We start from the raw sequence: 18,665 nt of genomic DNA on the forward strand, positions 1-18,665 counted from the left end.
TTGAAATGGACGATACCCCCTTTTTAACCTGCTGATAACTTTTGTTTGTTGGGTTTCGTACTTCATGTCACTGTCGGCTGCAATAAAGAGTCTTGATGAAATAATAAACATCTGTCGCAATCAAAATGGCGACGCCGCCGATTGCAAGCATGCAACCAGGGCTTATATGTTCGACAACATCACTTTACGATGTTATGTTAGAGCAACTATACCAATTCACATTAATCCTTAGGAGCAGCCTGAGTATTTGTACTTCCCCACACTACAGCAAATTTTCCCCAAGCATATCAAAGCAACAAGAAGCAAATCTATTACGCTCATTGGCGGACCTAATCATGAGAAAGTATATACAAAGCATTCATTATTTTCCACTCGGCTCGACCCATTCCATTACGCAATATAGTTTAAGACGAGGCAAGTTTTTCATTCAGGGGCTTCACCAGATCCCGCACCTCGAACATAGCATCGAAGTTCTGCTGCTTGACGAACCACGCATTCACTAGCTTCCACTCCTGGTTGGGGTCCTTGAATTGGATCTGCGGGCGGGTGTTAGTAGTGGATACGATTGCTAATCAGATTAGAGGATATGGGGGGGAAGCTTACATCGAACCGCCTGAGCAAGCTTGGGACGACCTTGTAGATCTCTAACAAGCTAATATTCTTTCCTATACACGTGCGGGCGCCCATGCCGAATTGGAACATCATTCCATTCATCTCACGGATCCGACGCTCCTGTTCCTCTTTCTTGGCGCCTGTGAGTGTCTCATCGACTAGCCACCGCTCAGGTCTGAAGGTGTCAACGTCCTCGCCCCAGATCTCTGGTCGGCGATGTATGATCCACGCCGAGCAGCCAACAATGGTCCCGCCCTTGACGTAATGACCTGCAATCTCAACGCCAGGCTCGGGAACGATGCGCTCGAGCGGCAAGCCAGCCGCCGGATGTAGCCGGAATGCCTCCTTAATGCAAGCGTCAAGATACGGCAACTTCTGGCTCTCGGTCCATGTCACAAGACCCGTTTCGTAATCGCTGAAGATACCAGTCAAAGCAGCGTCGTCGAGCTCTTTTCGCAATTTCGAGAGCGCAGACGGGTTGCGTAGCAGGTAATAGAAGACACTAGCTAGTGAGATGGCGGTCGTTTCGGAGCCGGCGAATGCCATGGACACAGCCATGGTTTGCACTAGAGTATCGTTCATGAACTCCGGTCGGGCATCATGCGAAGCGAGGAACTTGGATAGCAGATCGGGCGATTTGGGTTCGGCTTTGCCTTCGGTGGAGACCGGAAGAAGAGGCTTGGAAGGATCGCCTGAAAGATTAGGTCCCAGACGCTCAGCCATGCGAGCACGCGCGAACCGCGCAACAGGGAAAGTCGCATCAATGAGACCCCATTGGGAGAGCTTGAGGTAGATGGGGTTTTTGAGGAAGACGCGATCGAGCCACGGAATCTGGCCGATCTGATTAAGTGTATTAGTACCCTTTCATACCGTCCCACGTCAAGTTCCAACATACCGGCGCAACATAGAGGAACAGGCTCCCCAAGTAGTCAACTATGCCATCGATATCCTCGTTCTTCTCGACAAATCCATGGCGCTTGCTATAAGTGATCTCGCCAATTACGTCGAAAGCGTAGAATTGAAGCCATCGTGTGAAGTCGCACCCTTCCGGGTTCCCAGCAAAGAGGTGCTCCGTTTGCTTAAGGAACAACTTAGTCGTATTGTCAACAAAAGGTTCGTATTGCACTAGAGCAGACATAGCAAAGGCCGAATTGACACATCGTCTGAATTGGGCGTGGAAGTTGTTGTCCGTCGTACTAAATAGTGAGGCAAGAGAATTTCCCTTGACTACTGACTGCTGGACAACATAGAAGTCGGACTAATGGAAAGTGTTAAAAATTGATACCTCCTACCGGAAGTTGTATAAGGAGCTCGTACCTTAATAAATCCCTTATTAAGACCGTATATTGTCTTGAGGGCCTTCGGGTCCGCAAACGACAGAGAATTAGGTCCCAGACGTACTACATCGCCATATTTCGCATGCAACTTTCGATGTGTCATGTCAGGTCGCTGTCCATAAACATCCCAAAATCGCCACAAGTCTGTCAACGAAGCCAGAAAGGGTCCCGGGTACTTGTTCAAGCCATTGTAGTACCGATTCCTAACCAACCATGTGAGAACTGCTGAAACGATTAGGGGTAACCAAAAGTGAGCTACGAAGCTCCCAATCACAGAGTTCTCCAGTCCCAGCATTGCCCCAGGGGTTCATCTGCTCTTTGCGAGATAAACTGAAGTTAGAGCGGAACGGATAATAGCAGACTTCCACTCTCCAAACACGGTGGGAAATCTGTAAGAGCCTATAGGTTATTGGAACCTTTAGATACTCCTAGCTATCGACGTAGAGAGTTTCCGATCTGAAAATACAGCCAAAACAAGAAACCCTGGGTGCACCTATACCCTTGGGAATATGAGAAGTAGAAACGCCGAAGCCGAATATCAGGGACTGCTGACAACGTGTGCCAAGGTGGGTATATATGCGGTCCTATTTGTCGGTTATCCCACGGGCATGTCGGCGTTATCAAACGATGATTCGACCAAGGATAAAGACTCCCAGTACCTGCGGCTAGCCTGTTCGATTAAAATGGCGGGAGACGGCTTGAGGGTGGAAGGTACACTCGTACTTAATATTTAGATATATGATATATGAACCGTTACGCTTGTGACGGTACTTCAAGGCGTTGCGGTGGCTTGAACCAGCTCCCCGGCGCCTCTCGGTCCCTGTGAGATCATCCCCATACCTGCTTGAGGTTCCGCTCAGAACTAGCCAGGCTACTAGAGACCCAAGACTCTGGGGACCCCGCCGACCCACCCGAGAGGAAAGGGGGCCCTGTCGACGAGGCCATCAAACGAGGTGAGCGGGGGAAACAAGTGCCTGGCCTAGTGTTGAATTGGGGAAATCGACAAGAAAACCCATGACCGCCAAGTGAGTAGACACGTGAATAGCTCGAATCTGCGCTTGGGGCTGTATTAGACGTGATTTCGGCAGATGGATAGTCCAATGGTTTCGCAGGTATAATCAAACAAGAGCACGATAGCGCGAGCCGGAGAATATGTTATGTTTCGGGTCATATCCGCGATGATCAACTGATGTAGCTTGGGTTGACCAGGGCGCTGTTGGTGACACGGTAACCGTCTCGGGAACTTTCTTGGAAACCCGAGGCGTATATATTACCCTCTCAACACTGTCCTAGGGAGCTTAAGTCCGCTTTCCGCTATCCGCCATCCGCTTGGGCGAATAGAGTAGCTCTCGTTGAAAATGGCGCCGAAGAGGGCAACTAAGCGCGCAGGGGGCAGGCAATGCGGCTCTCATCCATGACGAACCAGAGATGGTAATTAGCTCAAGAGGCGACGAAGGTGGCGTCTGTAAGCCTCGGCACATCCATAAATGGAAGGCGGCCTATCGAGATGATAGCAGCATTGCAGACGGGTATGATACCGCGGTGGTGTATGATGTAGTTTGATTCTCGTAAAATTGAGATGGAATTTCTAATTGTAGGGCCAGGTGTGTGTGTGTGTGTGTGTGTCTGTCTGTAGACGTTAGGTATTCTTGCATAGTCGTGTGTAGCATACATCATATATCATACATCATACATCGTACATCATACCTACATGATATGCTACCATGATACACAAAGCCACAGCTGCAAGCCGAGCAGGATCTAGATTCTAGACCACACAATAAATCTGACGTCCGAGACCAGGCGTGTGGGATTCCTGTTGTTGTCTGGTAATGGTAAATGGTGATGGTGTTGTTAACCGGCGCAGGAAATGGGTCATTAAAACTGCCGAGTTGTAATGACGAAGGGAATCTCGTAGTAAGTTTCAGACATTAACCAAATCGAGCCATCGACAGATTCGGTGAGGTGGGGACGATATAATAACGGTAATAGCAACTCGGCAGATGTAGAGACCCATAACTTCCCATAATTTCTATGTATACCTAACTCTCTCCTTCCTATGTAACTTCTTCCCATTTCTACTGCGGTTTTACCGCGCAAAAAATATAGTCGGACCACGTGCGACCTGCATGTCGAATTAATAAATTCGGTGACTGTTCCCTTACGTAAGAACCTTCAGCCACATGGACCCGTATCCGATAAGAAGTAGTAAATCCGATCTCGCTTATATAATGTCTGTATAAGAACATATGCGCATATTCAGTTAATAAATACCTCCTTTCTTCCCCATTATAGCCTGATATCAACCCCTTCACCGGCTTAGACCTTTTTGCTTTTCGAACACAACTGCAACCTTAAAGTCGTGTTACCCACCGGATGCAGCTCATTAAAATTCCGTATTTTTCCAGACCGCGTACAAGCCTTATTAGTCACGCTCGAGAGCTGCCGGCGGTGTATTGCGTGGTTTTTCATTCATTGATAATAAGCGCCTCCGCTTTGGAAAGTCGTGGGTTAGGTATTTTCACGATAAGGAGGGATTTGCCGTTGGTGCTCGCGGCTGGCTATCAATTCATAAGCTCGTCCACGCGTGAGTTATCTCGATCAGATCACTCGCTCTCTTCCTACTTGCTAGGTTTCAGCGTAGTAAGTTCGGTAGTTAGCCGTATATTTGTGAGTTCTATATATACAATGAGGCAGAAGTGATATCCCGCCAGGCGTCTATTGCGCCTATAGCGCTCTCTAAAATCTGCTCAACTCGCATTGCCGGCGGCACTGTACGCGTCTAGGCTCTAGACTCGCGAGAGCAACTGCAGTGCCCTATAAATATAAAATAATCCCTAATACAGGCATCCAATGTTTTTTAAGTATGCTGCATGTATTAGAGCTCTAGAACAACCTAAGGGTGACCCGTGAACGACGTTGAGGGGATGGCAATCTCAGCTATCTCAGACTGCTAAAAAATACCCACGGCAACGAAGCTCTGAGGGTTTTATTTCAATGAAGTATGAATTAAATCTACTGTATTTTTATTAAGAATAAGTAGGACTAGTTGCTCCTTTCTTCGCCTAGTGCTCGGTATTATTCATCAGGAGTTATTGGACCCCCCAAGACAATGCCCAACTTGGGTTAATTATATTCAACGGGCTATACGATTGCAATTATTAGCTCGAATATGTAGAAGGAGAAAATTACTGCTAATTTTGAAGGAGTGGTAGATGTATTAACTACTCACTTATCAGACTTGAGGTTCAGGTTGATAACTCCCGGAAAAAAATAGTTTTACTAGTTTATCCCTTCTTTAGGAAGGAGTAGGTATCTCTTCGTAGGAAGTTCGATTCTAGAATCTCGTCATCAGTAACACAAGTCCTCAGTTACGAGCGCTTTGTAACACTATCATCAAGCATAGGTATGTACCTTATATACCTAGTCAGTCGTTTGTCATTATAATAGACCACTACGCACTTTGCCTCGGCGAACAGTGGCTCGAATTTTGTCACTCATAGGAGACTTCTGTATCCCATCATGCGTTGTTTAATGGAACAAATAGCCTAGCCTCGAAACAATCAATCGGAACTTAAATGGTCCCCGTCTAAACCCAACAAGAAACCGTACCTATGGCAGGAAGTTTTAGTTCCCTTCCCCTTTCCCTTCTACGAGAATCCAGTAACTTGATCTAGCCCCTACCCCGTAAGCTTCTCCCTTACTGAGATATTTTAGCATCTAGTCAAACTTTCACTTCTTGAAACCTTAGGAAATAAATACGTATGTGAATAACTCTGCAAAATAATTATTTAGGAGGGTTTTGTAGGTGATACTTCCTCGTTAGTCCTATTTCGCTTCACAAAAGAGGTGTCTAGTAACCATCCTCACCAACCACAAGACAGGCAATCTTCCCCTCCCAACTAATTCAGTTTACAAGTCCCCTTGCAAGCCGTCATCGTTGGCGGTATCAAAACCGGCGTGCTATCTGCCTTCAGCGTGAACAAGCACGTCCCACTCACATCATCACAGGGTCCGTCTTCCAAATTACCACCGACTTCGAAGTGTCCCGTACCCTCATATACTTTGTATAGAACCCATCCCCAGCGAGTAACGTTGTAGTTCAGCGTGAAATTCAGGTTGAAGCTCCGATGGTCAATATAGGTAGTTATTCCAGGCAGCAAATCTACCGACCATACCCCGTACGAGTAGTGCGTCGTCTCAATGCAGGTGTCGCTCACAGCTGTGCCCCCGTCCGCGCTCTCGACGGTGCAGTTCGCAGCGCTTGGGTCAAACGGCAAGTACCCACCGCCATCCGCGTGCGGCGCTGTGCCCGCTGAGACCTTGTTGGGATTTGAGATCGCCAGGTCAATGTGAAGGGGTCCCGAGCGGCCGGGCTCCGGAGCCGTGATATTCAGCCGGGTTACCTTCCAGGGGTCGAGCGGTCCGATGAATGGAGTGGTGTCGTATGAGAGTGCGACTCTGGTTTGCCAGAGGAGGACAACCGTCAAGATCCCGAGACTCCCGAGAAGCTGCATCCTTCCGGTCGATGTGAATTTCCCGTTTTATTAGTTGGTGCTACTTTACACTAGGAGTCAATATCGATGCAAATTTGAGGATATGTTAATTGCCGCGAGTTTGCGTAGTACGGCATTCGGGGGTACGATGCAGTATTACCTATTGTGCATCGAGACCTTCTCATTATAAGCACCTACCGAGTAACGTTGAGCAGGGACGTAACACCCAATAAAAATAAAAGTTAAAGTTCTTACATATCGCTTTCCCGATTCCTTGGATGTGAATACGAAGTTTGTTACCTAATGCAAGGGCCCGGGAGCCTTCCCGTTTACAAACGGACAAGTCGGAACCGGCCCCGGCTAAATGCATGCAACGCGCATTCTGTGACGTCAACACATGCTCCGGGCGAAGTTTTGTTAACTACCGTAACTAGTTTTATTAAACGAGCTGCATCGATGCGGACACGTCAAAAGTCAAGTCTCATATTCGTCTTTAGATAATCCTAGATGTCCATCCTCGCATGCGACTTATAAATCCAACAACCCCAAAAGTAGCCTCACATTTACCCCCTTTTTAGCTCATAGAAAATCCACAGCTGAAAATAAGGCTACAATTCGACGCTAGACGTTGCACTAAGACTAAAATAAATAAAGGCTTAATTAACCCTAGCCCTCGCTACTATTACACTTCTTAGAGTATCAAAGCCCGGATCCAAGCACAAGCACAAGCAGTAACAGACACGAACATGACAACAAAAAAATATGATCCCTCGGACCGGAATCGAACCGGTGACTTTTCGGTAACAATCATGTTCACAATTACAGCCGAACGCCATAACCAACTAGACTACCAAGGGTTCTAATAAAAGATACCTTCGTTAGTTTGCTTTAAGACCAGCTGGAAAAGCTGGTGGCCGAGCAACGAACGCACTATCCTGCGGTCAGATGCCAACAAGAGACAGATGCGAGTAGGCCAAAGATCAAACACGTCGAGAATTCAAGTGGATCAAGCAGTACCGTTCAGTACACTGTCAAGGAGCTCGACGTCCTTGAGTAGTTGCTTGTCCCCTAATCTCGGACCAACAATCTGCAATGCCACAGGCGCACCTTTGAAAAGCTCCGGGTTATCTGTGATATGTCAACTATTAACTAACCATAATACAGCATGGTAGGTAAATGTTTTGCTTACACATATCCTGGTTCTTCTGGTCGACATCGTGCAAAGGCCTGAACTCGGCATCCACGGGGTCGAGAGCCGGATCGGCATGCGTGAAGGGGATGATGATAGCAGGATACTAGAATGGAAATAGCCATGTAAGCGACCTATGTCAATAACTTATTACTTCGTAAAAAAAAGCCTTACATCGACCACATTCCAAGCCACGGTGTAAATATCGCTCGTCCAATCCCCCGGCAACACCGCCGTATGCGGACCAGCAGGAGCCAGAACGACATCGCAACCCACCCTCTGCCACTCATCCAGCATCTGCTTCTGAATCCCCAATTTCTTGGTATTCCACTGCCAAGCCTCCTCCTGGGTCTTCCGCGGGAGATCCAGGAACCCGATCTTCTTGACGCTAGGCACGATCGGCTCGCCCGACTTGGCGAATTCTTGTCTTGGGAACGAGAGCCCGTCTAGCGTGAACAGCTGCTCTGATATATCGCGGATGCCGATGAAGTCCGGCGGATTGAAGTCCCTGATCTCGAACCCGGCTGCTGAGAGCCTGGCTACGGCTTCTCGTAGGGCCCGGCGGACCGGCGGGTGAGGCGTAAGGCCAGATGCGTGGATAACACCGACGATGGGTTTCCGCGTCGCTGTGGTGCCAAGTTCCATGATATTCGGAATGACGGCAGGGTCAAAATTCCAAGGCTTCGTGTCCCTGACAATGCGAGTGAACAGATCAAGGTCACGCACGGAATGACCCAAAGGACCGGTCACAGCCGGAATCCCGGTGTTGGAGCCCGTCCAGCCGGAGTAGGAATACCCGATCATGGGGATGATCCCGGAGCTTGGCTTGTACCCATAGACGCCATTACAAGCAGCCGGTATCCTCACCGATCCGCCTACGTCAGTTCCGACGCCGAGAGCACTGCAGCGAAAGGCCTGGCTTGCACCCTCGCCACCGCTACTTCCACCACATGTCAGGCGGGAGTTCACGGGGTTCTTCGTGCGCCCAAATACATTATTATGGCTCTCCGCAACCAGCATCGTCTGTGGTACATTCGTCTTGGAAATGATTACCGCCCCAGCAGCTTGCAAGAGTTCCGGTAAAGGTGACGTGCGGTCGGCCGGCTGGAAGACCCGAGACATGTACCCGTTCGTCGAGTCGTACCCCTTGAAATGAAAGCACTCCTTAAAAGTCATAGGAACCCCATGCAGAGGTCCGACTACCTTCCCCGTGCTTTTGAAGATGTTGTCTAGTTCTTTGGCTCGCTCTATTGCATCCGCGAACATGATTTCCGTCAGCATGTTGCAGAGCTGATGGCCTATCGCAGCACGTTTGCAGAATGCCGTCACGACCTCTACGGCTGTGAATTTGCCTGTGGCAATGGCGGCCGCCAAAGATGTTGCATCGTATTCCTCACTTGTAATTGCCAGCTCAGCCGGAGATAATATATTGTATGTGTTAACAAAGGGGCGGAGGTCAACTGTGTCCTCCGGCGGAATGTCTTCCGGTTTCAACTTCCATTCTGCTGGTATTCTTGAATCCTGCTCAGCTTTTTTTGCGGCTTGCAATTCCTGCCAGGACTTAGTCGTTGATTCTTCAATACTGCCCATATTCAAACGTTTGTCTACCTACCTATCTAATAATAGACATTACATAGAAAGTATTTAAGTGGAGAGATGCTTATAAGCTTGACCCCTCATATGAGTATCTCATGCAGCCCTCGAGACGCTATGTCGCGGTATAACTCTGAAGAGTGGGGGAAGGAATTAAGGGAATAGACTTAAACCTCATTAGATCCGAATAGTTGGGGACTATACCAGTAACTCCTCATGTATAACCTGTTTTATTCCTACCCCATCGTTACATTCGACGCAAGATAATCATATCTCTTGGCATCGGGGATTGCCTATCTGGTAATCAGCAAGCATTGCTCGTCTATCTCTTCTATCTAGGTATAGAATGACAACCCAGGAAAGAATATGTAGCGGAGCCAAGTGCGGTATACCATGTTAGATATAACATGCAATCGCTATACCCATTTTTGATAACAATCCTGGGCGTGAGACTTCGGTGTGAATAATTTCGAGCGTCACCTTTGTACATACTCTGACTAATATAGAGCAAGGATCTTATCAGCATACCAGGCTCCAGGTACAATTCGGGGTAGAGAGCATCACAACTATCTCAGCCAAGTACAGCCAAGTGCTAGGATAGAGCGGAGTAATATTTAACATGCCCTTTGGCATTCCCGAATTCTAATAGTTCTCTATTACTTCTAAGAACCCATCCTTGGACATCTAAGGTATTACAACAATGTCGGAGAAAAAAGACAGCCCCGCTGCCGAGAGCGTGGCCTCTGATACAGAACAAGGGACGGGCCTCGTATTGCCGAAGAAGAACATATTGGGGGACTTGATACACCGACGAAATGATCCAAACCAGCTAGGCAAAGACATGCTGCAGCAGTCGTTGCAATACGACCGAGCGCAACTTGAAGCAGACGCCATAAAAGTTCGATGGAAGTTGGATCTCCTGGTGCTTCCCATGGTACGATGACAACATCAACGCATTTTATATTATTTGCTCCTAACATAAGGTCCGGGTGAAGATGATGACCACGTACATGTTATCATTCCTCGACAAGCAGACGTACGGTTGGCACTGACACCTTCTTATTGGGTTCTCATACTGACGAGGCAATCGCAGTCTCAACTACTCGAACGCATATGGCTTACAAGGAGACACGAAGATGACTGGGGACGATTACTCCTGGGTCGCATCAGCCGTCTACTTTGGTTGGCTCTGTACGTGGCAATCCTTAAATCTTAGCGTATCAGATGAAAAACTAATACCAACCGTCAAGGCGGAGCGTGGCCGTGGAACCTACTGCTACAACGCGTCGCTATTGGAAAACTGGTCGGTGGCATGTTATTCGTCTGGGGGGCTGTCTGCATGCTCCAAGCCGCGGTTTTTAATTTCAGCGGCTTCTTTGCTGTCCGATTCTTTCTAGGCATGCTTGAGGGTTGTATCTCGCCTGCGTGGGTGCTCCTGACTTCGATGCTATGGACTCGTCAAGAGCAATCCTTGAGAAGCTCCATTTGGCTGTGTACGAATGGCCTAGCAAACATCCTCGGGGCCTTACTCGCTTACGCCTCGGGCGTTGCTGAGGGTCTGGCGATAGCGCAATGGAAACTAATATTCCTGGTAGGAGCCCCTTTCTATTCTCCTTGCGGGACGGGCTAATGCGAAGTATGTCTAGATAGTCGGCGCTCTCACGTTCATATGGGGGTTTGTCATCTTGCTCTACCTCCCCGATGGACCACACAATGCGAAGATGCTGACAGAATATGAACGTGCCGTTGCTGTTTGGCGTGTCTCCAACAACCAGATTGGCCTCAAGGACGCAACTTTTCGGCCATACCAAGTCAAGGAGGCCCTGCTGGACGGAAAATGCTACTTGATGTGGCTGACTGGAATAGGACTCGGAATCCTCAACGGTGCTATAACCACCTTCATGTCCGCTATAATCAAGGGGTTCAACTTCGACGCGCTCAGAACATCTCTGTTACAGACACCAGGAGGCGCGGTCCAAGTCGTTGCTTGTATTTCACTAGGATTATTCTCGCAACTCCCGAATATGGTGGGCGTAGCTATCATCCTTGGATGTTTACCTGGCATAGTTGGACTGGTAGGTATCCTGACCATTGATATCGAGCACCGGTATGCGCTTGTCGCTATGTGCTGGCTGGAATTCGTCGTTGGATCGCCCATTGTTTTGAACTGGACAATTCCCGGTCTCAATGTAGCTGGGCATACTAAGAGGAGTACCGTGATAGGGATTTATTTCGTCTGTTTCGTCGTTGGAAAGTAAGTTCGAGACCAGAAACGCCGAGAAAAACAGCGGCTAACATCAAGGAATGTAGTATTATCGGCCCTCACTTGTTCCTATCGTGGGAGGCGCCTAGGTACCCAACCGCAATTAAAGGCCTCCTTGGCACTTATTGTGCCGTCGTCTTTCTCCAAGGGCTCTACACACTGTGGTGTTGGCTTGACAATAGGGAACGCGACCGACTGGCTCTCCACAACGAGGTGACAGAAGCGGAATTGCTTGAGGGTTTCGAGGATTTAACCGATAAGGAGAATAAACACTTCCGATATAAGCTTTGAAGGCGTCGTGAATGAGACTATAACTACCTCTTGTAAGTTAACGAAGGGTAAATGTGTGTCCTTGAACGATTTTGTAATAGGGGAGCTGTTTGCGAATGTCGATCGAGATAGACTATATAGTACGAATACGAACCCGCCAGCGGTGACACGATGAAGATAGGTCATTAAGGAGGATATTTACTAGGTATATATGATGCTATCCATGCTAGCGCGTCTCCCAGTATCTCTACGCGTCGTCCCCTGCAAGTGAGTCACTACTTCCTAAGCTCATCATTTCGCGGCGGGGATCATCTTCTATCGGTCGTCGTTGATTGGCCAATTGGAAGGCGACAAGCTCGAACCCCGAGCTTTGACGACAACATCTCAACGACTGTCAGGTTTGCCCGTATATTCAGAGCAGCAAGTCTGCCTATACCACGTCAAAATTCAAATCCCAGGGCCTGGCTAGTGCTGCCCGGGTGTTTATATGAGCGTATACACCTTAATATCTTGGAATATAAGCGGCTTATTCGTCTAAACTAACAAGACCCTCTACCGATATTATCTCCGAGGCATCTCGTAGTTTCGGAAATACACACATATATGTTCGATTACGCTCAACGAGACGCTAATATAGCTCGGATTTGCATTATAAAAGTCACATAATACTCCTTCTAAACGATTATTTAGTTTGAAATTTTTTCCTTTCCTCACCTCCCATATATATATCTCTTCTACCGACCGGCACCATGTCCTCACCCCCTCCACCTACCGAGGCCCCAAAGCCTCATGGGGTTCTCGGCCACGTCCTCGAGGAGACAGGTCTCCTATCTCTATACGCCTCATCACGAGACGTCAAACTGCTCTGCCTGCAGCGCTTCACGCGCATGTTCGCATACGGGATATCAACGCTCATTCTAGTCGCGTATCTCTCCGCCCTGGGGATCCCCAAGACAGACATCGGGCTATTCATGACGCTGACCCTAGCCGGCGACGTGTGTCTCAGCTTCATTTTGACATTATTCGCCGACGCACTAGGGAGGCGAGCAGTCCTTGCGCTCGGTGCGTTGCTGATGAGTGCTAGTGGTGTGGTGTTCGCTTTATTCGGGTCGTACTGGGTGCTTCTCGTCGCAGCGGTCGTGGGGGTTATAAGTCCGAGGTAAGAGACTGAATCTGTCCCTCTCCCTCCCCTCTCTTTTATTCTCTATATAATACATACAGGTCATATCAGAATATTGAAATGCTGACCTATCTCCCAGCGGCAACGAAATCGGCCCCTTCCGCGCCATCGAGGAGAGCATCGTAGCGCAGCTAACTGACCCTAAGAAGAGAAGCGACATCTACGCCTGGTACAGTCTCCTAGGTCTCGTCGGTGCTGCATGCGGCTGCATGGCGTGTGGCTGGATCCTCCAGCATCTGACGGAAACTCTTGGGTGGGATTTTGTTCGCGCGTATCGTGCTATTTACTTCGGATATGCTGCTCTCGGCTTATTAAAACTAACTCTGACTCTGCTCCTGAGTCACACCGTAGAGTCGGAGAAGAAGCAGGCACAGAACCGTGCTCGAAATGACGAGACGAGACCGTTGTTAGAGAGCGGCGTAGAGGCTAATATACCTCCTAAACGGGGATTGCGCGCGTTGTTCCCAGACATCAGTAAGGAGAGCGTCCCTGTAGTGGTGACGCTGTGCCTTCTTTTTGCTTTGGACTCCTTTGGCTCTGGGCTCGCTCCATTGTAAGTAAACCGGTCCGTTTCACCTCGTGACTATCCGACTAAATGTTGCTAGATCTTGGATCACGTATTACTTCAAATCTCAATTCGACATCGAAGAGGGAGAGCTAGGCTCGATATTCTTCGTCACCCAGACGATCTCAGGCGCTTCTATGATCGTTGCCTCTTCTCTAGCTAAGCGGTTTGGTAATGTCAATGTAAGCCCCCCTATTTCTTCAGTCTCCGTATTTCGTATGAATATCCCCTAATGCTGACACTCCAAGACAATGATATTCACACACCTCCCCTCGCAAATATTCCGTGCCCTCCTCGGTGTCCCTAGCGACATGCACCTAGCACTAGCTTTCCTCATCCTAAACGCGAGCACTCAGTCCATGGACATGGGACCACGCTCTGCCTTCCTCGCCACTATCGTGCTGCCCGCGGAACGGACGGCGGTCATGGGGACCGTGAACGTCGTCAAAACTACGGCACAGAGCCTCGGCCCGCTGCTGACAGGTATACTGGTCGATCGAAATCTATTCTGGGTGTCATTTGTCGCCTCGGGAGGGTTGAAAATACTATATGACTTGGGCTTGCTCGCGTTCTTCAAGAACAAGGAGAAGGAGCGGGAGAGAGCTGAGCGGTTGAGAATTCAGAGGGATGAGGAAGGACAGCATAACTAGGTCGACCATTAAGCTGGTTACCCGGGACCCTTGGAACGTGCTAATCTATAGCGACGATAGAACGAGTACCTTGATGGACCGGTGACGTAGTACATCAAACAGGAGTTGGTCTTGACCAACGTTTATATATGTGTATATTGCCCCTAGCTGAGTATTTGTTTGCTTTCCGACTATCAGATCATTCTTTTCTTCGCCCCCTTTTAGGTGACCTCCTCAACTCCAATTAACCACACTCCACGCCATGCTTAACAGCTCACGATAGCAATGATTATAACCCCGCTATCTATCTACAATTCACTGTCACCAGACCTAAAAGTTCTCCTGCCCGGAAAACCGCTCATTCTGCACGATCTCGACCCAGTATCCATCGGGATCAAGCAAGAAAGCAACGTTCTTCATGCGCCCGTCCGTAAGCCGCTTCTTCCAGTTAACATTCAGGCTCTCGAACCTCGAGCACGCTGCGTCTAGACTATCGACCGAAACGCCTATCCTGTGTTAGTTCACCCTCAAAACTGACACGCATTATTCCCTAAAGATGAGAAAATGGGAAGAAAATAAGGGAAGTAAAACTCACAAATATGTCCAAAGCCCTGCGGCTCCGAGTTCCCATCATGATACTTAAAAATTTTCATCCTTCTCGGTCCCATAATTCCACGTCAACTCCAGCAATCCCTCATAATCCGCCGTGAACCCGTCCTCCGGAACGCCCTTGGAGCCGGGGTACCCGAGGAAGTACAAGTTGAATTTGGCAGCGGACTGCTCGACCGTGCGGAACAGCTTCATGCCTAGCACGTCCTGGTAGAACTTAAGGGACTTCTCGGCGTCCTTGACCCGGATCATCGTGTGGTTCTATGCTCTTGCGTTAGCCATACATGCACATTACTTATTGCTCGTTACTGGTTATCGAAAAGAAAAGAGAAGAACAGGGAGAGAGAACAGTCCTACCATGCGATAAGTACCAACATCCGTCTCGACCCCCTGCTCCTCCGGATCCTCCGCACCCTTCGACCCCCTCCTGCGACTAATAATCTCCACCCAATAGCCATCCGGGTCCAGCGCAAACGCAATATGCTTCATTCTCCCATCCGTCAACTTCTTCTGAAACCGATACCCCGCGTCCTCGAGCCTCTTGCACGCGGCCTGGATATGGTCGACGGCGACGCACACGTGCCCGAAGCCGCGGTGGGGCTCCGCGTTGCCGTTGTTGACCGTGTAGTCCGGGTCGTTCTCGGTGCCGTAGTTGTGCGTCAGCTCGATCACGCCCTGCCGGTCGAACGTGCTGTTGCCGTGCGAGAGCGCCGTTGGGCCGTCGTAGCTTAGGAAGTACAGGTCGAATTTGGCGTCGGGGAATTGTAGGTGCTTGACTACGCTCATGCCTAGGAATTCGTAGAATTTGACTGTGGTGATAGGTACATGGTTAGTCTGTGCTGTGGCGGCTGAGGGCTTATGCGGTGCGGTAGTGTCATACTGGATGCTTTGGGGTCCTTCACTCGGATCCTATGGTCACGTTGCTGCGTTTAGTAGCTTGTCCTCTTGAAGGCGGGGTCGTTAGCTTACATCGAGTGATTGAACTTGTAGTTGTTCGTGTCCGTAGTTGTCGCCATTGTCGCAAATGTGCGCCAAGCACTTATAGTCTTAAAGGATTGGTTGGATATCTGAAATTGCCTAGATGGCTGACCAAGAGTAGATGGACGTAGTATATATGATCGCGTTGTGCTCCTGTACAAGCCGCGGAGACAAGACATGTAGTGGGAGGTGTTCTATTAGCCGTGGTAACTGTGCAACTAATCTGCATTCTCAAGTACCGATAAAGAATATGTCTTTAGGTAGCGTTCAGATTCCAGAATAATGACGTTTGTCATAGTTACCCCTCCAGCCCCACGTTGGATCTCGAGTTCCACCGATGCTAGCCAGGGGTTAGTACCTAGGTACACTAGTGTAGAGACAATGTATCCATGTACTTTTGAATACCTTCATGTTTCAATAACAGGCACATGAATCAATGTTAGGTAAATAGATAACTCGCATAATCGATAGGGAATAGCCGCCCATTTCCAAGACATAACAAACTCCTATTCTGTCTCTGTATTCTAGTCGCATGTGCCACCAAACTCCAGGCACACAGCTCGCGCCTTGAATTTTTCTCAACCCTAACTCCACTAATATACATATACAGAACAACAACAACAAAAAAAGAAAAAAAAACCGTCTGAATGACTATAAGAACATGGGATCCGAGGGACGCTCGGAGTGCGATACGCTATACAATCCGATACTACGGTACGCTAGGTATGCATATATGGGGTAAGTTGAACGTAAAACTGCGATCCGCGCCCTTCTAGGACGGGTTGCGAAAATAGGAGAACATCTATCATGTCGAGCTGACTAGACCACCAAGCTTACCGATGACCCAGTCGCTGTTGAAGTACTGGCTGGGAGTAACAAAGAAAGCCAGGGCAATGATGACATAAAGCGCCATTAACTAAAATAATATTAGTACATCTAATTAATTTAATAGAAATCAGTAACATTACCATTGCGCCTTCGAGGTAGTTAGATTTTCCGTCTTGGACCGTGTAGATTACGACCAGCACAGCCAGCGCAAATGAGACCGTTTCAACTAGATTTCGTTAGTTCAGGAGACAGCAGTAAGAATTATATTCAACTTACAGGTCTCAAAGTGCAAGTCCATCTCTCTATCCATAATCCAACCGAGAACAACAAGGAATGGTGTCACGAACAGAGCGATCTGAATGCTAGAACCAATAGCAACTCCCATAGCCTGCGTGACAAGTAAGCTCCATGTTACTCAAGTTTCCCAGGGCAATACTTACAAGGTCCATCTTATTCTTTACTGCCACCACGACGGCGGTAACATGCTCCGCCGCATTACCCACGATAGGAATTAGAATAAGACCAATGAAGCTGCGACTGATATGGGCACGCTCCACTAGAGCATCTATACTCTCGACCAAATAATCCGCACAGATAGCGACAAGAATAGTTGTGACGACTAGGACCGCACCGGCGGACCATGGGCTCATATGCACCTCCTCTTCTGACTCTTCTTCAAGGCCCTGAGCTAACCCCGGCCGGATATTTTCGGCCGCGGCTTCGGTAGGAAGCTGGGTTCCGTTCTGCGTGGGTTCCGATACAACTGCCGCTTCGGCGCTGAATAATTCGTGGTGTGTTCTCAGCTGAAACCATAGGTATAGCACATAAAGAAGCAGCAGGATGATAGCGGTGCCGCGAGAAAGCGACAGCACGATTTGATTACGCGCATCTTTATCGTCTCCGCCGGTACCATTTATGATCATAAATAGCTACATTCCATATTAATCTCCGACCGACCTCTACAAAATAGAATGAAGTACTTACAGTGCCAGGCAGGATCATAGAAGCAGCAGACAGGGTCATGAGAGAGGCTGTCGTTTGGGCAGTGATTGTCTGGAAAGACTGCTCCTGGCCATGACCCTCTTCGTCCCTCATATTGACGATACCGCCGAAGAAGAAGCACATACCCATGACGAGGAGCAGATTGGATAGGATCGAACCAATCATAGACGACTTGACAACCTCGATCTGTCTATCTCTTAATGCGATAATGCTAACCTGCAGGGAAGCCGTTAATAAATGTCATCATGCAAGTAATGGCGGGTTGGGGGCCGTTTTTTTATTTACAATCAACTCCACAGCATTGCCGAAAGTGGCATTGAGCAGGCCACCCAGAGCCTCGCCCAGTTTTACTGATATTTCCTCCGTCGCATATGAGAGCACGGCAGCTAGCGGAATAATAGCGAAAAAATTAATGACGAATACGGCAACTGGATCCCAACCGGTTTGACCAGCAATAATACCAATTGGCACTGCGACGAGAAGAATGTTGACCGGACCTACAGAGTCGATTTAGCTACACATACATCCCTGTCTCCCCCGGATTTATTCGCTTGGTATACGTACTGCTCAATAAAGTAGCTTTGGTGATATGCCACGCATGGGCCGGATACTTGACCCATGGCTTCGGGTTCTCGGTGCCGGGCGTGTGCTGCGAATTGAAAAAGAACTCCCAAGCCCCACCACCGTGTCCGTTCTGGTGAGCGGAGCCATTCTGGACGGAGTGACCGTTACCTCTTAACAGAGATGTAGTCTCGTTCGGCTCTCCATTCTGGTGAGAGTGAGTCAAGCCTGTTACGGTCTTGCGGATTTGGGATTGGATACTCGGTAGGGCTGAATCACGATCCATCATCGCGTCATCATTAGCCAGACAATATAAATATTAAGATTCGCTCGGAAGATTAATGCCACCACGTCGGCGAGCACCACATTACTCTATAGAAAGCAGCGCGCACAAAGGGTTACGGAGGTGTGAAGAAACACAGGAAGGGGGGGGGGACGGGACCAAGGCAGGTAAGATAAAGATGGGAATTGGGGATTGAGCGTCTAATTGATTAGGTAGGGAAATGCAGTAAGAGTATTGGGAGATTAGGAAGATCTAGTACAATAAGAAGTA

General features: G+C 48.7%; 7 protein-coding genes and 1 non-coding gene across 8 annotated transcripts; 2 read left to right on the plus strand and 6 right to left on the minus strand.

The window, feature by feature from the left end:
• Window positions 1-318: 318 nt before the first annotated feature.
• F4817DRAFT_225709 (cytochrome P450) lies at window positions 319-2,351 on the minus strand. Its single transcript, XM_049298869.1, has 4 exons — window positions 1,930-2,351; window positions 1,508-1,870; window positions 604-1,452; window positions 319-536 (listed from the first exon to the last, which is right to left on the minus strand). The coding sequence occupies exons 1-4, from the start codon at window positions 2,242-2,244 to the stop codon at window positions 405-407; spliced, it is 1,659 nt and encodes a 552-aa protein (XP_049155901.1). The 5' UTR covers window positions 2,245-2,351; the 3' UTR covers window positions 319-404.
• A 3,349-nt stretch (window positions 2,352-5,700) lies between these two features.
• On the minus strand, window positions 5,701-6,713 carry F4817DRAFT_225777 (uncharacterized protein). The gene has a single exon (XM_049298870.1). It carries the CDS (start codon window positions 6,464-6,466, stop codon window positions 5,852-5,854), a length of 615 nt encoding a protein of 204 aa, XP_049155902.1. The 5' UTR covers window positions 6,467-6,713; the 3' UTR covers window positions 5,701-5,851.
• Window positions 6,714-6,905: 192 nt separating this feature from the next.
• Window positions 6,906-9,574, minus strand: F4817DRAFT_347449 (amidase). The gene is made up of 3 exons (XM_049304548.1): window positions 7,809-9,574; window positions 7,635-7,740; window positions 6,906-7,573 (listed from the first exon to the last, which is right to left on the minus strand). The coding sequence occupies exons 1-3, from the start codon at window positions 9,222-9,224 to the stop codon at window positions 7,452-7,454; spliced, it is 1,644 nt and encodes a 547-aa protein (XP_049155903.1). The 5' UTR covers window positions 9,225-9,574; the 3' UTR covers window positions 6,906-7,451.
• Window positions 7,212-7,302, minus strand: F4817DRAFT_t133. Its single transcript has one exon. It is a non-coding gene; the product is annotated as a tRNA-Tyr (tRNA).
• Window positions 9,573-12,048, plus strand: F4817DRAFT_347450 (MFS general substrate transporter). Its single transcript, XM_049304549.1, has 7 exons — window positions 9,573-9,684; window positions 9,740-10,161; window positions 10,223-10,263; window positions 10,321-10,418; window positions 10,478-10,818; window positions 10,874-11,481; window positions 11,538-12,048. The coding sequence occupies exons 2-7, from the start codon at window positions 9,928-9,930 to the stop codon at window positions 11,779-11,781; spliced, it is 1,566 nt and encodes a 521-aa protein (XP_049155904.1). The 5' UTR covers window positions 9,573-9,684; window positions 9,740-9,927; the 3' UTR covers window positions 11,782-12,048.
• Window positions 12,049-14,267, plus strand: F4817DRAFT_347457 (MFS general substrate transporter). Its single transcript, XM_049304550.1, has 4 exons — window positions 12,049-12,919; window positions 13,020-13,493; window positions 13,546-13,687; window positions 13,754-14,267. Exons 1-4 carry the CDS (start codon window positions 12,510-12,512, stop codon window positions 14,153-14,155), a joined length of 1,428 nt encoding a protein of 475 aa, XP_049155905.1. The 5' UTR covers window positions 12,049-12,509; the 3' UTR covers window positions 14,156-14,267.
• A 197-nt stretch (window positions 14,268-14,464) lies between these two features.
• F4817DRAFT_360961 (glyoxalase I) lies at window positions 14,465-15,759 on the minus strand (the record flags this gene model as incomplete). The annotated part of the gene is made up of 6 exons (XM_049306340.1): window positions 14,465-14,640; window positions 14,730-14,788; window positions 14,847-15,004; window positions 15,101-15,552; window positions 15,624-15,652; window positions 15,713-15,759. 6 exons carry the CDS (start codon window positions 15,757-15,759, stop codon window positions 14,465-14,467), a joined length of 921 nt encoding a protein of 306 aa, XP_049155906.1.
• A 147-nt stretch (window positions 15,760-15,906) lies between these two features.
• On the minus strand, window positions 15,907-18,398 carry F4817DRAFT_367791 (Calcium/proton exchanger; the record flags this gene model as incomplete). The annotated part of the gene is made up of 7 exons (XM_049307172.1): window positions 15,907-16,637; window positions 16,690-16,775; window positions 16,826-16,937; window positions 16,990-17,478; window positions 17,534-17,767; window positions 17,837-18,048; window positions 18,116-18,398. 7 exons carry the CDS (start codon window positions 18,396-18,398, stop codon window positions 16,527-16,529), a joined length of 1,527 nt encoding a protein of 508 aa, XP_049155907.1. The 3' UTR covers window positions 15,907-16,526.
• Window positions 18,399-18,665: the final 267 nt, after the last annotated feature.

The sequence above is a fragment of the Daldinia loculata genome (genome assembly GCF_022478755.1).
Source record: "Daldinia loculata strain CBS 113971 unplaced genomic scaffold F4817scaffold_54, whole genome shotgun sequence".
Taxonomy (NCBI): Eukaryota; Fungi; Ascomycota; class Sordariomycetes; order Xylariales; family Hypoxylaceae; genus Daldinia; species Daldinia loculata.

Excerpts from the sequence above, each read along its gene's own strand:
- F4817DRAFT_225709 (XM_049298869.1), bottom strand. The coding sequence starts at position 2,244 with ATGCTGGGACTGGAGAACTCTGTGATTGGGAGCTTCGTAGCTCACTTT. Across the intron at positions 1,453-1,507 it reads TGTTCCTCTATGTTGCGCCG|ATCGGCCAGATTCCGTGGCT; the intron begins GTATGTTGGAAC and ends ACACTTAATCAG. Across the intron at positions 537-603 it reads GCTTGCTCAGGCGGTTCGAT|ATCCAATTCAAGGACCCCAA; the intron begins GTAAGCTTCCCC and ends ACCCGCCCGCAG.
- F4817DRAFT_225777 (XM_049298870.1), bottom strand. The coding sequence starts at position 6,466 with ATGCAGCTTCTCGGGAGTCTCGGGATCTTGACGGTTGTCCTCCTCTGG.
- F4817DRAFT_347449 (XM_049304548.1), bottom strand. The coding sequence starts at position 9,224 with ATGGGCAGTATTGAAGAATCAACGACTAAGTCCTGGCAGGAATTGCAA. Across the intron at positions 7,741-7,808 it reads TGGCTTGGAATGTGGTCGAT|TATCCTGCTATCATCATCCC; the intron begins GTAAGGCTTTTT and ends TTTCCATTCTAG. Across the intron at positions 7,574-7,634 it reads CCAGAAGAACCAGGATATGT|ATAACCCGGAGCTTTTCAAA; the intron begins GTAAGCAAAACA and ends GACATATCACAG.
- F4817DRAFT_347450 (XM_049304549.1), top strand. The coding sequence starts at position 9,928 with ATGTCGGAGAAAAAAGACAGCCCCGCTGCCGAGAGCGTGGCCTCTGAT. Across the intron at positions 10,264-10,320 it reads TCATTCCTCGACAAGCAGAC|TCTCAACTACTCGAACGCAT; the intron begins GTACGGTTGGCA and ends AGGCAATCGCAG. Across the intron at positions 10,819-10,873 it reads AATGGAAACTAATATTCCTG|ATAGTCGGCGCTCTCACGTT; the intron begins GTAGGAGCCCCT and ends AAGTATGTCTAG.
- F4817DRAFT_347457 (XM_049304550.1), top strand. The coding sequence starts at position 12,510 with ATGTCCTCACCCCCTCCACCTACCGAGGCCCCAAAGCCTCATGGGGTT. Across the intron at positions 12,920-13,019 it reads GTGGGGGTTATAAGTCCGAG|CGGCAACGAAATCGGCCCCT; the intron begins GTAAGAGACTGA and ends CCTATCTCCCAG. Across the intron at positions 13,688-13,753 it reads AGCGGTTTGGTAATGTCAAT|ACAATGATATTCACACACCT; the intron begins GTAAGCCCCCCT and ends TGACACTCCAAG.